This window comes from Staurois parvus, unplaced genomic scaffold, assembly GCF_062004578.1.
Source record: "Staurois parvus isolate SC_StPar_1 unplaced genomic scaffold, SC_StPar_1.0 ptg001302l, whole genome shotgun sequence".
Classification (NCBI taxonomy): domain Eukaryota; kingdom Metazoa; phylum Chordata; class Amphibia; order Anura; family Ranidae; genus Staurois; species Staurois parvus.
Genome location: NW_028319098.1, coordinates 2,305,057 through 2,322,728, shown reverse-complemented (window position 1 = coordinate 2,322,728; position 17,672 = coordinate 2,305,057). Strand labels below are relative to the sequence as shown.

Genomic DNA, 17,672 nt, shown 5'->3' with positions numbered 1-17,672 from the left:
CTATTTTGTTCTGGATTGTATGGTACAGTAGATTGAAATATTATGCCATGCTTTATGAGAATCACCTGTGTGTTATCACCTGTATATTCAGTTCCATTGTCTGTGTGCAATACACTCGGCATTTTGCCAAATGTGTTGCTTACTTGAGCCAAATACTGTTCAGGTTTCTCTGGTACTTCACTTTTGTTGCGTAACAGATATAGAGTAGTATACCTGGAGTAATCTTCTATAAAAGGGAGAAAATACATCTGCTTTCCTGGAGTCAATTTTTCCATTGGATCACAAAGATCTGAATGAATTAAGTCTCAAGGTTTTTTTAGCTCTGCTGTTACTCTGCTTTGGAAAGGCATTTCTTGTCAGTTTTCCTTTTGTACAGCTGGTGCATTTCATTGTTTGATCACATGAATTAATTTTTATTCCACTTGCATAGTCATTCTCAGTTAATTTATTTATTATGTCAGGACTTCTGTGCCCAAGTTGTCTGTGCCTTGTTCAAATGCAGTTTGAATGTTTTCCTCCTTGGCCGTATTAACCTCTTCATTGCAGTTCAGATGATACAGTTCATTTGTAATTGTTGCCTTTGCAAGTAAGATATCCCCTTTTGTGATGGCACAACTGTCACCTTGGAAAGTCACTATTTTGCCTTGTTTTGTGAGCTTCTTCACTGACAAAAGATTAGTTTCAAGAGCAGGGACATACATGACATATTTCACAGGTATCTTTCTGGCAACACTCTGGGAAATGGGGCAGTAAAGAAAACTGTCTCCTAAGCCTTATGATTGTAATATCTACCCATTAGCTGTGGTGATTTTTTTCTGTTTTACTCTGGTAAAGGTGAATAAAGAATCAGTTATTTGTCATGTAACTCATAGCTCCTTAATCAACACACTATGCCTGCAAAGATGAAGTGCAAATTTTGTATTGGAAAACATTAATTATCTGAAGAAAAATCAGATTCTTCCTTCACACTTTCAGGCTTTTGTAGTTTAGTTAGTTTTTTTGCATTCCAGCTTTCCAGATTCTGCAATCTGCTTTTAAATGACCTTGTTTCTTGCATACAAAATATTCATGTTTCTTGTTGCATGTTACTGTTTTTATACCTTTTTTTGTCTTTAAAGCAGACTCTGCGATAGAAGCACAGTCACTATTAAAGCTTTCTGTTTTATGCTTATATTCATCCACAAGCTTGCACTTAACATTTTCCGATGTCATTTCCTCATCTGGACGTGCATCAAGTGCAGAGACAACGTTTCATAACTTTCTGGCAAACCATTAGTGCTGCGACATGAAAATCTTTAATTTCATCTCCTATACCTCTCAGGCGTTTAACTATTTCCAAGGTGTGCCTTGTGTGATCCTGCATATCTGGGCTTTCTCCAGCTTAGTTTGGAATATCTTTCTAATCAAATACAGTTTATTACTAAGATTGGCTCTTTCATGCATCTTTTGTAATCCCTCCCACATTTCTTTAGCAGTTTCACACTTACATACTGTATATGTATGATTTGATCATCTTCTATGCTAAGAGATATTATGCTTTGAGCTTTCTGATCTGTCTCTATCCACTCATCTATGGGGTGTTCTGGCCTGACTTCATTTATACATTTCCACCTACCTATTCTTATTAGCAGCATTTTCATCTTGAATTTACAAAACTGGTAGTTCTGGTTTGTTAGGTTTGCAAAAAAAGCTCTGTTGCAGCTGTATTATTGGCCATTTTCTTTTATTCTCTTGCATTCTTCTTTCTGCTGCTGTATCTTGCACTTAATTGCTGTAGCAGGCTATGACTGGGATTCTGGGTCCATAACCTGTAAGAAACTCATAGCCCTACAGAACAGACAGTGCACAATTGACATGTGCATTTCTGCTGCTTTACTGCAACAAGGAAACAGGAAACTTTATTTAGAGAAAAGACATTTATTTAGAGAAAGAGTCTTGCCATTGATGCAGGCACAAACTTTTAAACACTGCCAACTACTGATTGAAGAATATATATCTACTGAATACTGATGTAGTTGATGCACAAATACATGAACACTGTGTTCCAACAGTTTTAGATTTAATATGCCAAATATGACCCTAGGGACAGAAAGCTGTCCCTCCCATTCAATGATCACTAGTACGATCAGTACCCTTTTATTATCTTGCTGACCTTTCAGTAATGCCAAACATCCAATGGCTATACAGAAATGCGTCTATATCAGTTACAGTTAGGACTGCTTAACGTAAAGTGAAATTTTAGTCAGAAGGTTAAGTCCTGATACTGTAGATTAGTTCAGGCTCGCTTCTCTTGCAGACATAGCTATGTAAAACATTACAGTAAGTGCCTTTGCTGTTTAAAATCCAGCAAGAAGAAACTAGAGCAATGCTGGGGGTAATTTACAGCATACACTAATTTTGGTAGCATAATTATTAATGTGGAATGTATGTTCATTTGTTAAAAGCGAAGTATAGCCAAAGCTTTTTTGGTTGTACTTCTATGAAATACAGGAGCACAGTTCATTCTGCACTCCTGTGACCCATTTTCAGCTGACAATCGGCTAAAGTCAGCTGAAATGTCACAGAGCTGGTCCAGGCTCTGAAAAGATCCTGTCCAAATGAGATCCTGAGCCAACCACTCTCCTCTTCTCCTCCACAGCCCGGCACTCTAGAAAGTGCTGGAGGTCAGCGCAGAGAGCCTGAAGACCGAGAGCTGACTGATCAGCAGTGTTTGATCACTCAGTTCTCAGTCTTAGAGACGACGGGGGACATATGCAACATTGGACTGATGCTACATCCACCTAAATGAGTATAACTTTTTTTTTAAAATGAATCCCATACTTCTCTTTTAGGGCTAGTGCACACTAGATGCAGTTCAGTGTGCTTTTTTCTGCATCAAAAATGCATGCAGAGTGTTTTCCATGTATTCCAATCACCCTAGTTCACACCAGTGCAGCCAGTTCCCCGTGCAGAAAAAAAAGTAGAAAAAGCAGCATTTTTTTCTGCACAGAACCACACTGGAAAATGGCAAACTGCATCAAAACTGCACCGGAACTGCGTGTGGTGTAAACTGTAGGCAAAAACGTGTCCGGAATGCACCCAGAGTGCATTTTTGTAGTGTGAGCTGGCCCTTAAAGAACACTAATTGTTATCAAACTGTTATGGGTAAAGTTCTGCTTTAAGCCATTTTGGTTGGTCTGATCCTTATATGTTGGGCACTCAATAATAACTGGAATGTACTGTTAATCTCTGAGCATCATGTGCACAATATCTAAGATCATGTGCAAGCAGTGGAGAAAACTGCAGCAGCACATTTCAGAGCAGGTTAAGTTGCTGTAGCTGAGCCCCTTGAGTCAAATTATTGCTCTTTATTTGAAGTGCAATATCATTCTGTTTTACATTAGTGCAAAATCTGGTGCAGATGTGCATAGTAGCCAATCAGCTTCTACTTTCAGCATGTTTAATTAAGCGTTTGCAAAAAAAAACTGGAAGCTTTCTATGCAGAGCTGCTCCAGGGTTTGCACTTTCCAGTTTTAGTAAATCAACCCCATTGTGTTTCCAGTAAGATTTGCTGGGTAGAAATACTGGGGTTGATTAACTAAAGGAATATTATATGTTCAGTTTTTAAAGTCTATGTTCACCATGCAAAGTAAATGTTTACTTAGCTTAGTGAATATGAGGAAGCTGTGTTCACGACAGTCATCCAGTTCTGTGCAATCAAAAGTCAAGTTTGTTTTGCGCTTTGGACATGCCAACTGAGCACAGCTTCAGCTTATTAAAGTGACACTGAAATCTGGTTTAAAAAAAAAAATCTGTTCAAGTATGTATTCATAATTCAGAAACGTACCTTTTATTGCTCCCAACCTCCTCCAATGTCCTTTTTTAACTGCTGCAATCTGACTTCCTTTTAGAGGGTGTTCATTCTTTATGGTCCCATTGTACGTAGGAACATAGCCAACCTCTTTTGTGTGGATCACTGCAGCTAACATGCACTGCTCATTCCCAACATATGGACGTAAGACTGCTTTCACACTGATCAGTGTTTCTTCAATTTTTGCCTTACCAAAGCAGAAGAAAAATGCATGAACATTAAGTCCTATGGAGCTCTTCACACCGGTCAGGTGCATTTTTAAAAGTTCTGCTTGCTGTATTTGTGGTGCATATTTGGTGCAGTAAACAAAAAACGCAACTTTCCATTGAAATGAATAAAAATGCAGCAAAATTGCAGCAAAAACATGTAAAAACATACCCGCACTTGCGTTTTTTGTCAGATGTCCTTTTTCTCACAGGTGCAAAACGCACCAGAAATGTGGTAATGCAGCAAAAACACATATGCGAAGTGTAAAAGCAGCCTAAGAGGAAAAAGGAGAGGTTCAGGAGCTAGCGGTGGTTTTTAGAAAGTGGCAGAAAAAGAAATGACCTAATGAAAAATAGACCATTAGACCATAGTGGTAGAAGTAGTGGACATATATGGATTATTTTTGGAGAATAAGTATATACTGTAGTTTAGTATCACTTTAACTTAGCAAAGTGAACATTCACTTTGATAAATGAACCACCTCTAGCTCTTTAGTAGTTCAACCCCACTGTCTCTGTAGCTGTGATGCAGTACAGGAGACAAAAAACCTGAGAGGGAACCCTTCAGAAAAATAAAAATTAGGACTAAAAAGGGACAAGGATAATGTTCCCGCTAATGTGAACCATGGAAAACTCTACGTATAGGAACCTAGACCCAGTAGGTATTATCACAGTGTCAGTACCATCACAATGTCCATGGAACTTGCCATTAGGAAACAGGACATTATGTATGCCAGGGATCTTCAAACTTTTCTAAACAAGGGACCAGGTTACTGTTCTTTTACTTTAGGGGGGCCAGACTGTGGCCAGTGTAAGAAGAAAATGCCCCAGCGTCAGTGGGAGTAAACAATGCCTCAGGTGGTCAATAGGAGTAAAAAAAAATAGAAAGTGCATTTGGTTAGTAGGAGGAGGGATAATACCTCATCATTTGTATTGGTGGGAGGAATAGTGCCCAATCATTGATATCAGTGGAAGAAAATAGTGCCTCGTCGTTGGTGTCAGTGAAAGTTATAGTGCTCCACTAATGGTGTTAGTGGAAGGAATGGTGCCTCAACTTTGCTGACAGTGGGCAGAATAAAGCCTCGTATCAGTGGGAGGAATAGCGACGCAAGGGCTGGATAAAGGCAAGCCAATGGCCACATCTGGCATGCGGGACCCATTGTGGGGACCACTGATATATGAGTTGTGGCAGGGAAGAGAATAAAATATGCAGTGGAAAATCTAATCATTGCTAATATTTGATCATGTAAACCTTATGCCATGCTTTATTTTCTTTTCATTGATTCAGCTGGAGATTTTTTTTTTCAGTCACTTGAAATAAAACAAGAAATCTATGAGCAATTATGTATAGCGAACGAAGGCTTCTGGAGCCAGGAAGATATAGAAGAGGCTGTTTCATCATGTCCAGATTACACTTCTGCTCTCCAGTATCTCTCACATGAATGCCCTCTATGCTGTGACCAATACCCATATTCCAAGGTATCTAGTTCTCTTTCAATCAGTTTAATATATGGTGATTCATTTATATGGAAACGAGAACCTGGGTTGGAATTTTCTAATCATGAGTCAGCATAACAAAGACCCATCTTGGTTGAAATTGCTCTCTTATGAAAAAGGAAAAACTGAAATATCATATTGGCATAAGTACTCAGACCCTTTGCAACATCAATTGAAATTTAGCTCAGGTGCCTTCCATTTCTATTGATCCTTGCTGGAATGTTTCTACACCTTAATTGGAATCCACCTGTGGTAAAATAAATTGATTGGACATGATTTGGAAAGGCACACACCTCTATATAATAGGCCTCACAGCTGACTGCATACTGGTAGTGCTGACCAGGGACGTAGATAAGGGGGGGATCAGGGGGGTTCAACCCCCCCTCACAGAGCATCTTACCAAAAATCAACTGCATGATGTACCAGCTGTGCTGCTTGTCGTTAGTGGCATGTGGCTGGCAGCAGAGCAGAGACACCATGCAGTTAATTTCTGGACTGACCCCAGCAGCAGGCAGCAGAGAAGGGTCTTAAATGTTGTCATAAGGGTGGCATGTGTGCACTGCTGGGCTGGCATTCAGAAGCAGCAGGCACTTGACTCACTTACTGCTCTATTGGCTGTCTCTCTCTACACAATGTACATTAGTACACTCCTCTGCCCCTGAGTCTGAGCCGACACCACCCACAGGGCAGTGTGTGCTCTGTACTGAACCTGTCAGGCTTGGGTTTGCCCCGTGGGCTGAGGGAGGAGGAAGCTGTCAGCTGAGTCTGGAGTGGACTGTGTCACAGTGACTCACTGTCTTCTCATCCCGGGTCCTGCCCCTGTCTAAAGCAGCAGGAACACTGAGCAAAGCAGGAGCGCCTGTCCCACCCACTGCCGCTTGTCATTGGCTCCTCCTTGCATCCAACTTGCAGTTTCGTTTTGGTTGCCTGTTGCCATGCCAAATGAGCAGAGGGGGAGTGTCTGCCCTGCCCACCACTCTATTATTATTGGATGCACAGTTCCGCTTCCCGCCTTTGGCATGGGGAAGAAGATTGTCTGGGTCCTGCACCTGTACAGAACGCTGCACACCACATGGATGAAGTGCTCCAGTCAGTGTCAGTCCAGACTCCAGGAGTCCAGGTATGTATGTGTCCCTCTTGTGTTCTCCTCAGGGTCAGGCTAACTTACCACTGCTGTGTGCTAATGAATTTCATTCAGTCTAAGAGATTCAGAAAGATTGGAAACCAGCAAAGTTGGTGATTGAGGCTGGGCAGCTGGGCTGAGTCTACCACTGCTGTGACGTTAGGCTCTGACCCCTGGGCCAGTTCATATCTAGTGATTTGGGACCATGGCTGGATTGGCTGTGATTCTACCTGTGATTCCAAATCGCACTGCAACCCTGGAAAAATACAGCACACATGACGTGTTTATGTTCCATTTATTTTTAGTGGCATCAAAATGTGATGTGCTTCTAGTGAGATTGTTAATCGATGTATCACACAACAAACACTCCAAAATCACACCACATTTGTGGTGCCACTAAAAATGAATGGAACACGTCACATGTGCGGCGTTTTGCCAGCATTGCAATGTGATTTGGAATTGTGGACAGAATCACAGTGATTCCGCCCACAATCCTAATTCTCTAGATGTGAACAGGGCCTTAATGAAAGGCTGGACTGAGTTTTTCGTTGCTGTTGCATTCTAATGTGAACCTAGGCTAATGGTACCTCCATTCATCTCCACTAAGCAGCAGCGTGTTTTTCTTTGCAGGTGCAGGAAGGTGTGCGATTACACGCCTTCCAGCACCCGCTCAGATGTGAAACCATAACATTCTGTGATTACTTGAAAAAAAATTTTTTACCCATGCAGTGGGGCTGTGCCCACACTGCACAGGTTAACTGCTTGTTTTTGTCTAGGGGATTGCAGAGCAGAGATATACTTACCTAATCCTCCAATCCTCCCGGTCCAGAGCAAGACCAGTCCCTGCCTCTCCTGCAGTGTAGTGGTGTTATGCAGTGGAGCGTTCCTGATGTCATCACACCCATAGACGGGTTCTGGATGTGAAGATGGCAGGATCAGTTCACTGCTGAACATGGCAAAGTGCCATTTCCGGAGGATCACAGGATTAGGTGAGTATAAACTCTGCGTTCACCCCTGGAAAAATCAAGCAGTTAACCTATGCAGTGTGGACACAGCACCAATGTATGGGGGAAAAGAAATATCCTGGATTTCTGCATGCGTGAACACTGCCTAATTTTATGAAAGTAGTGTTTGTGGGCTGAGTAAAGGCCTGTGTGCTGTAATTCTCAGTATCTGTCCTTATTCTGTATGTATGGACTCTGCACAGTCCCACTTCTCCTGTCCTGTATGCCGGGTGTAATTATCAGTATCTCTCCTTATTCTGTATGTATGGACCTTGCAAAGTCCCACTTCTCCTGTCCTGTATGCCGGATGTAATTCTTGGTACCTGTCCTTATTCTGTATGTATGGACTTTGCACAGTCCCACTTCTCCTGTCCTGTATGTCGGGTGTAATTTTCTGTATCTGTCCTATTCTGTATGTATGGACTTTGCACAGTCCCACTTCTCCTGTCCTGTATGCCTGGTGTCATTCTCTGTATCTGTCCTTATTCTGTATGTATGGACTCTGCACGGTACCACTTCTCCTGTCCCATATGCCACATTCATAGAAACTGGAAGAAGGAAAAACTGAAAGGATATTTAATTTTCAAGAGGACTTGAGACAATAGAATTAAGTATGTGATTGCTTACTGTGGGCAACACATTTAATCTTCTCTTTTCCAATATTTATGAATTTGGTGTGAATTATGTTATTTAAAAACTTTTACTTGGTACCTGCTGCTGAACCCCTCCTCCCCCCCCCAGACCAAAAAATTATCTACGCCCTGGTGCTGACTTATGCCAGTGAGGATACAGTGGCAAAAAAAGCTACACAATAAAGGTAGATTTGTGGCAGATGTATTAAAGTCCCATTCACATGGCTAATTTCTCACATTTATTTTCTTCCAGTTTGTGAAGATGACACATTGCAATTGTTCTTTATGTGAGCAGTGCTTCATTCGTCATTTCTCCTCTGTTATCAAAGAAAAAAGTATTATACATGTGGTGTGCCCCCTTTGCAAGAAACCGGAACTGGAGAAAAATGAGAACTCTGAGGAATCTATGGAGTTCTTCAACTTGTTGGATACCCAGGTTCCAAAAATACAAATGTTTATAAACTGTAGATTTATTATAAGGTACCCATGAGATAGGGTCTAAGGCAGGAGGGAGAGAGGCAGCAGCCCCAATGTGCTGCATTTTCTGGGGGTTAAAATCAGGAATATGTAATGAATCTATGTTGAAGGGCTCTGTGTCCATGGGCAGCTCCTCTTGGTGTTGCCATCTGATGACCTCATAGTTTAAATGCTACAGCAGTATATTAACATTTTCTTAGCCTAGGTAAAGTCATCACTTGACTAAAGCACATGGACTGCTTTATAATGGTAGAAAGTGGATCTTTTTTAAAACTGTACTATTTCTGTATACTGTGTCACGTTGGGTATACGTATATTCATGCAGACTTGTAAAGTTATTGGAAGGTCCACAATAAGAAGACATGCATAGCAATAAGAGAACTGTGCTAACAACAAGAGAACTGGTCTATCTGTAACCAATTGTCCAGAATATTGGAAATGTTTACTATGCACATAACTACTTTTTATTTTATTTTACAGATCCATCACTATCTTGACCAGGAAACTCATGATTTATTTCAAAGAAAGCTGAGAGACAGAGCACTGATGGAGATGCCTGATTTCAGCTGGTGCAGTCATGTAAGCATAAAAAACTGTATTTGTGAATTCTCTAGAACTGGCATTTACAAATAGATCAAAAATAAGATATTCTACAGTAATCTCCCATGTCAAATTTGAGTTCTCCATATAACCTCACAAAATAAGTGCACCTTAATGAATCTGGGCATTGTATAACTTTTTTCCCCAAGACATATACAAACTAACCTTCTACCCTCAAAATAGTTTATAAGTTTACAATGTATGTATTTATTACGGATCCAAAGCCATGAAGGTCCCTGAAGCTCACCTGGGTACAATGCTTTCTTGATTAACTAAGTAATGCTTGGTATTGCACATTTATTGACAGCCTATGTTTCATTATACTTCTCAAACGTATTGGAGGCTGGGAGTTTGAAAGCCAAAAGTTAATATTTTACAAGCAGTAGCCCCCAAGGTTGTCCTATTACTTTTTGCATGCACCAGAGATTGATGGTTTTAATGAAAACATGCCTTTACATTTACCAGGGGGCAGCACATGACAGACTACAGATAATTACTTATATAGTAGTCCAAGTATAACTTTGTGTGCACAGCCATGTCTTCTCCCATGCTTTGATTTGTTTGATTGATTGATTGATTGATTAATTTTTTGAAGTTAAATATTTGCTAACAAAAAAATTGAATTGTGCTTCTATCCATCTAGTTCTGAAATTAAAAGATCCCAGATAGACAACTCAGCCAGTCTGGAGACCTGACCTTTCTTTACTGCAGTAAAAACATATAGCTAGGTCACCTTTCTTCCTCCAGCCTGTGATTGGTCAATAAACGAACAGCAGACTGATGAGTTCCTCCTCTGCTCTTTCCTCCTATCAGCATGTTTCTTATGGGGTATATTTACATGCAGCACCTCTGCCTGACTTCTAGCGCTTTTCCACTAACTCACAGACTGACTTCTTCTGTTCAGGGGTATACAAAAAGTTATTATCAAGACAAATTCAAGTACCCCTACTGGTTGCATGTAAAATACGTGTAAACATTATACTGACTACTCATCTGCTTTAATTGGTGATGTTTTTTTAAATGTGTCTGCAGTTTAGTTTTAAAGTAACTCTGTTACAATACTGTATGTAGGGCTCCCTACAAAGAAGACCATGAATACTCTCATCTCCTGATGCCTGCACCTCTGCACTATGTAGTAGAGAGGAGAAACCACAAGTGAAAATCCTAAGGAATCCAGCACTTTTGGTAGTGTTGACTCTCAGGTCTCCTACTGTGCACTGTGGTTCCTCAGGGGGGCCAGCATATCATATCACTGAGTGCACTAGTGAACTAAAAAATTGACACCCCTAAAAGTGTCAGGTTCTGCAGGATCTTCAGACAGTTTCTCTTTATTACAGCCAAGACTGGTGATGCCAGCAGCAAGGGACGTAAGTATACAAAGAAGTAAGTCTTCTTTGCAGGGAGCCTTTTATTGTCCGGTTTTATTTTAGCAGATCTTTTAATGTTGCATAGTATGAAGAGACATTAAATCAAAATAGCAAACTACAGTCAGGACACTCACTCCAGGACTCAAGATTCCCATGGAACGTTGCCTGGTTTAGCCTGTTCTAGGGACAGTCTCATGTCTATGACTTACTGGAAGACACTGTTAACCAAGGCATGCGGGAGAAAACAGTGATGTTGACAAATTGAAAAACTTTGTGTGATCACCGTTGTTTTGCCAGACAAACAAACATGGGAAGAGTCTGTACTGTAGTCTGATTACCCTTTTCAGCTTCATAGATCTAAACATGAATGGTCATATAAAGCAAATATCTTGTTTAGGAACCTGTCAAAAATGTGGATGTAGAGGCATGATCCAACAAACCTCTACTGTCTATGCCATCTAAAACTGTCCATAGATATGACATGAGCATCTCCTGAGTCAGGCAATGCTGACTCAGTAAAATCATCACATATATACTGTATTATACAATGATATAATATATGATATGATGTGATAGCCATAGGCTAGCTCTCTCAAAGTGGAGAAAGTCAACCAGACAGGTGAGAAAACCAGGTCCAGGCACTATTGCTCCCATGAGCTGTCTGCCTACACCAACCTCCTCTATAATAAAATGTGTATGTACTGTTTAGTGCTTGCATTCAAAGTATGTACAGATTTTGATTTATGTTTCATTGCAGATATGACTCAAAGGAAGTCACAATGCAAACTTTGTTAATATTTCTTAATGTGTTTACATCCTCTTAGTGTCCTTTTGGAGTTCTACATGAGGGAGACACATTAAAGATGGAATGTCCAACTTGCCATAAAAGCACTTGTTTCAGCTGCAAACAGCAAGTAAGTCTAAGTATTTAATAAATAATTATGCAGCAAGTTTTATTATTTTAACACAAAAAAGGTAGATAAGTGTCCCCTATATATTACAGTTCCTCTAAACTGAACTCTGCAACAAAGTGACTTTTGGTCCTCATGCACACTGGACTTTTTTACAGCTGCTGTTTTTGGCTTTTGACGTTTTCTTCTACAGCCAGTAAACTCTCCAGCATGTTATCCTATGTGTCCATGCACAATTAGACTGTAATCAACATTTTTTGGCAGGGGCATTTTTTGGCTGGAAAAAAACCCCAGGACTAGTGGGTTTCTAGAGGCTGTAACACTGAAAAACGCAGCAAAACGCAGTAAAACACTCTAAACCACCACAAACCCGTGTTTTTGGACTTTTTTTGACCCCAAATATGTTCTTGTAAAAAAAACGCTAAAACCACAAACACGGAAAAACGCAGCTAAACACAGCAAAATGCTGCAAAAAAGCTGAAAAACTTGACTTTACACAGCTAACGTTACCAGCGTTATCATAATGCCTAGTGTGCATGGAGCCTAATAAACAAAGATCAAATTCATTATTCTAGACTAATATCCAGATTCCATAAAATGCAGTACAAACATTGCAAGTGCAGCATATATTCTGTCCAGAATAGTGATTTTCTCTTGCTCTGTATCACACAGTGGGAAGATATACATGAGACAATGAGCTGTGAAGAATTTAGATTGTGGAAGGTACAAAACCAGGAACTAGAAGAATTTCTTTCCAAGAATGGGATAGGTATTATAAATGTAGCAATCATCATTTGCATTTTTACTAGATTAATTGCCCTGGAGTACAAAGTACATGTAGAAAACATTTAGGCAGTATTGTAAATGTGTGCAGATAAGTAAAAGGAAATCTAAAAGTGAAGCCCTGTGTTTTATGATTACTATACTTTGCATACTTTTCACAGGGAGCTTGGCCTGCATTTTGTAATATAGTGTAGATGTTCCTGTTATGCTTTGCATGCCAGGCAAAAGATCAACCCTGTGATAATAAGAAAAACAGTCTGGAAGTGTGTGGTCCAGACATCAGTGTAATGGCTTACCCACAAATGTGTGATGCAGGACAAAGCAACAAATTCACTTTGTGTGGGGAATGTATTTGAAGTGTATCCATAAAGTAGAACTAAAGGCAATTTTTTTTTCCTGTTCTGAGGACAACTTAAAATATGGGATTTTCTTTTCCTTTTACGTTCGGTGATAATTAAACTGCCACTCCAGCGATCTCCACTTGCTTCCAGGCCACATGCTGAGCAGCCTGATGCATTCTGAACACAGAAGGTTAGCCACTCATGGGCGCCATCCAAAGAATGCTTTGCAGTGGACTAGGTGGAGAGGCAGAGCAATGATGTCTCGCTTTGCACCTCATCTAGACAATGCTTTGCATTGATTTGGAAAATGCAAAGTGTAGTACTGTATATCATGGTAAAAGGTGGTAAAATTTGTCTGCACTTTTTTTTTTTGAATTGCCATGTTTGGTTCCCTCCAGCAGGTCTTCAAGCTAATAGCCCTCCTGCTTGTTTGCAGGTATCTCTTTAGCTAAGGAGACACTTGTGCATTCGCACTTTCAGCTGTTGCTGTGTGTATCAATGGACACACACAGAGCCCAGCAAACCACTCCGCTGTTTCCTCCTCCTCCTCCCTCTTTTCAGCAGTTTGACTGGTGGCAGCAGGAATCTATCACTCTGCTGCCCTCAGTACCCCAAAGATGGGGGAAGTGGTGCAGACCATCCTAGGGATAGGTAAGTGTTTGGTGTTTAGGGACAGGGGAGTATAGAAAGTTACCAGGGCATTATTCGCCTTAATGGTATTTAGTACCACTTTAATGTAAAAACTCCAACTGTGCTGAGTCTGTCACTATACAACCTTCATGCTCTACATATACACAGTCCTTGATCTGCATATAACTTTGCAATGGTGGACAGTACTAAAGCTATTGAATTAGCATGATAGCCAGGCAACTAAGGGTGAGTAATGGTACCCTACATATTTCTTAAAATACAGGTCACCTTCAAGAGTTACAGATTACAGGGATGTCGTTTGACTTTCCTGGGCCACTTTGGAAGAAGAGGAATTATCTTGGGCCACACATAAATTACACTAACAATAAGGATAACTGATGAACAGAAAAAGTCGGGCAGATCACAAGTTAACAATCGCTGAGGTTATAATAGATTATGTACCTACCTGAGTAATAAAGCTTAATTTTTTGTAATATTTTAACTATAATAGTAAAAGAGGAAAACAAAAAATTAGTGTGATATTTGACACTGTTTTTGATAAACTAATGTATCAATATCTAGTTCGATGAGAGATGGTGGAAAACTATAAGGTTCTTCCATATATGATCTAGCTTCTGCAGTATGAGAATTATAGGAGTCTTTATATGTAAGTCATCTATGACATCACTCCAGAAAAAGCATTCTCCTTTATAGAACACTAAGGCTCAGTTCATACTGCCGCAACTTGGGATCCGACTTGTGAGACCTCAAGTCACATGACATGTGAAATCCAAATGTTAGTCAATGAGAGCTGTCTTAATTAACACTACTGAAGTAGCTACAACTTTAGAAAAGGTTCCTTTCCTTCTTCAAGGCGACTTCTATCCGACTTGTGCCCATAGACTTTAATGAAAGTCGCCTCCAAGTCAGATCCTCATCTATATTGATGTGATTACATTTCCATTACAGGAACATTACCCAGGCATCCCTGAAAGTCACTTCAAAGTCGTTTCAAAGTCGTATCAAAGTAGTACTCAAGTCGCCTGGAAAAGTCGCCCTCTAAGTCGCACGACTTTCAAGTTGCAGTAGAGTGAACTGAGACTAAAGATTTACTAAAAGTTATACAATGTATTCACACCACATGTATATACAGTATAGTATGAAGAGAAGTGAATGTTTTAATAAACAGCCTGTGTGTTTCTCCATATTATTCATTGCTTGCACTGTAGGAAAAATCCATAAGCATGTAAAATGCATAGCTTGTGATCACAAGTTATCTCAGTTTTTTTATTCTATACAGAATGCCCTTCCTGTAAGTTCCAGTTTGAATTATGGAAAGGAGGATGCCTACACTTCAAGTGCACACAGTATCAGTGTGAATTCTGCGGTGGGTGCAAGCAACTCTTTCATCAGGGACAGGTTAGAATATTCATATGTTCTCTGCTGGTAAAGTAAGGCCTCATTTACACATGCAGTTGGGGATGGTAAAAACACATGGTTGTCCAGCATTTTTGTTCCCCCCCTCATCCGCTCCCTCTTAAGCTGCAAAGATAACGAACAGAGTTGTACACAGGCCACAGTTGCAATGCTTAGCATTGTGGCACAGCAAAATGTATCCCCCCTGTTGTGCTCAGCCAAACACGACCCATTCAGCTGAATGAGGCCGTGCTGCATGTAGCTGCAAGGCATTGATGTGAGTTTTTAGGTGTAAAACAGGTAATGAGGAGAATACATAATTGTGACAGGCGTGGTGTCAGACCCCAGCCCTCCTCACCAACTTGTGACCGAAGGACTAGCCAATCTTAAACCGCGCTGCCACTTGCGTAACAATGCCACTCTCAGATGCACCCTGCACAAAGATTTTCCAGCTCACTGGACCACAATCTATGTTACTGGGTCAGGTTAATTATGCACTTAACCCTTCACACTGCCACCACCACCTTTTTACGGAGAAGGAGGGAACTCACAAATCTTGGCAGTAACACTATGATGTTTGAATAAGCGTCTGTATACACAGACAGATGTATCCAGAGGTTTTAAAACACACAGTAGCGTTCTTCAGAGACAGGGATTCTTAGTTTGCATTTAAGAGCTTTAGAAACAGTTAAACACTTTAAAAAAAAATAGGATTTATTACTAAAAAGGTCAAAATGGTGCAATAAAAATATTTAAAGAAAAGATGTAACAAATATATATATATATATATATATATATATATATATATAAATAGAGTGAGCAATAACACAACAGAGAGATAACAGAAAGAAGTTTAAGAAGGTAGGATACCTGCAGAAGTCCTTGGTTTAACCTCCCTGGAGGTATTCCTGAGTGTAGCTCGGGGTAAAGTTTCAGTACCAAAAGCGGTAACCCCGAGCTACACTCGGGCTTACCATGCTCCGGCATCTGTTCTTCACTTACCTTGTCCTGCGCTCCCGCGATGTCCCTCCTGCAGTGTCCCCGGCAATGTAATCCGGCGGATGCCGGCATCTGTCATCTAGGTTCCGTCCCCTGCAAGCGTCGGGACGTACGGGGGACGGAACGGCGGGAAATTTGAAAATGACCAAAAGTGACATTCACTCAATACACTAAAATCACATAGTAAAACATTACTGTATCAAACCATTTCACATACATTTTGTCCCTAGTGCTTTGTCCTGTGCCCTGCCTGCATTTGTACCGTTCTTTCTGCCTGGAAACTGAGAAACGTCCATGGCGTCCAAAAAGCGTCCCTTTAGGTCAAAAGCGGTTTTAGACCAGCTAGAGAACAGCGATAGTAAATTAGAACCACTTGCAGAATTGAGTGATAATGATTTGTGGGGAAATTCGCCATCAGACACTGAAAACGATTTTGCGACTTTGCTCAGTGATGTGCAAACTTGGGGCTATATTTCAAATTTCAGTGTTTTTGGTTTGATTATATTATTGAACTAAATTTATTATTATTATATTATTATTTTTTATGATTATTTATTAAATTATAATTTATGATTTCGTGTTTCAAATTTTATCATACCCGGGATGTAAACTAGACTCTTGTTCGGACAGATTTCAGTGAGTTATTCCTAAAAATTACAGGCCTACAATAAAAAAACTATATATTTCCATGCAAAAAAATGTACCGCTTTGAGCACAGAAATATGGACATAATCAGACCGCTAGGGAGGTTAAGCAGAGTTCAAGTGACCTGAACAAAAGGGTTGCCTTTTCTCCCAAAGTTGGTTCCTGATGTTGAAAGGGAGAATCTCTTCATCATTCTCTCCAGGCATGACAGCCTTTTTTCTAGGAACCCAGCAGGGTGTCTCCTTAAAGCAGAGAACCAATCGCCTCATTTGGGGAGGGGTGTTTAGGCGGGGACTCAGGCTATGACCAAATCCCTCTCACGTTTATACCATGGTCAATAACCTTCACTAGGTACATATAGCAGCCTTGCCACTGGTAGATTAATATGCAGAATGATATCCTGAACGTCCAGACATCAAATATGACATATCTTACTATTTCAGATAAGACATATTGCTTTCTACTCTTGTGTAGGTGCCACATAGGGGTGTAAGGTATCAGGTGACTCGTATTAAACTGACCTATATGAATATATGCTTTGTTTTACTGTACCTTGTTCCTGTCTGGATTTATGAATTTGTATGAAAAAGTGGTTTCATGTGGGATGTATGTTTTACTGCCATTCTGGAATGCTTTTCATGTCCAGTGATGGACTGATTTATAATTTTACGACCAGGCCAAGGCAAGGGTCTGACAGACATCATGGAACCAGCTAATTGGGTTTACAACCATGAAGTGTATCCAGCTGTGCCCTGTGCACTCCTGAACTCAGCACACACACAGACCACATTCATTGCAAGGGGAGGGGGCTGGAGGGAGAAAGAATGATATTTGCAGAGTATGATACAAGATGGTGGATCTTTAACAAAATGGTTGTGCGCGTCCAATCGCCACAATAATGCCTCCTCACTCTCTGTCAATTGCCCTATGAAGAGCAATCCACATTTTTTTGACTTGATATACACTTTAAGCCCTGAAATGTAGAGAACACACAGGCAATTTGCTTGGGATTCATGTTTTTCACCCAATCATTGCTATAAGTGAATAATTTATACTGTCCCTTCTGTCAGTGATGATCTGAGAACCTGTTTGTTCATGGCCCAGTGCACACAGGGAATACTATAACTTACACCCATACAGGGTCTTGTTTACCTGCCTGAGGATGCACAGGTATTCCAAGCATCCCCAAGA

The 17,672-nt window shown here is 40.4% G+C and overlaps 1 protein-coding gene across 5 annotated transcripts in view; it reads left to right on the top strand.

Moving 5' to 3' along the window:
- Positions 1–17,672, top strand: part of LOC149437153 (E3 ubiquitin-protein ligase RNF31-like) — a 48,483-nt gene that overhangs the window by 18,833 nt on the left and 11,978 nt on the right. For 4 of the 5 annotated variants that reach the window (XM_089660987.1, XM_089660986.1, XM_089660984.1 and 1 more), the window contains 6 exons: positions 5,365–5,535; positions 8,566–8,748; positions 9,270–9,368; positions 11,581–11,670; positions 12,340–12,436; positions 14,722–14,840. In XM_089660987.1, coding sequence (XP_089517113.1) covers positions 5,365–5,535; positions 8,566–8,748; positions 9,270–9,368; positions 11,581–11,670; positions 12,340–12,436; positions 14,722–14,840 — 759 coding nt within the window. The remainder of the gene's footprint in view (positions 1–5,364; positions 5,536–8,565; positions 8,749–9,269; positions 9,369–11,580; positions 11,671–12,339; positions 12,437–14,721; positions 14,841–17,672) is intronic. The other variant, XM_089660988.1, reaches the window with a different exon arrangement.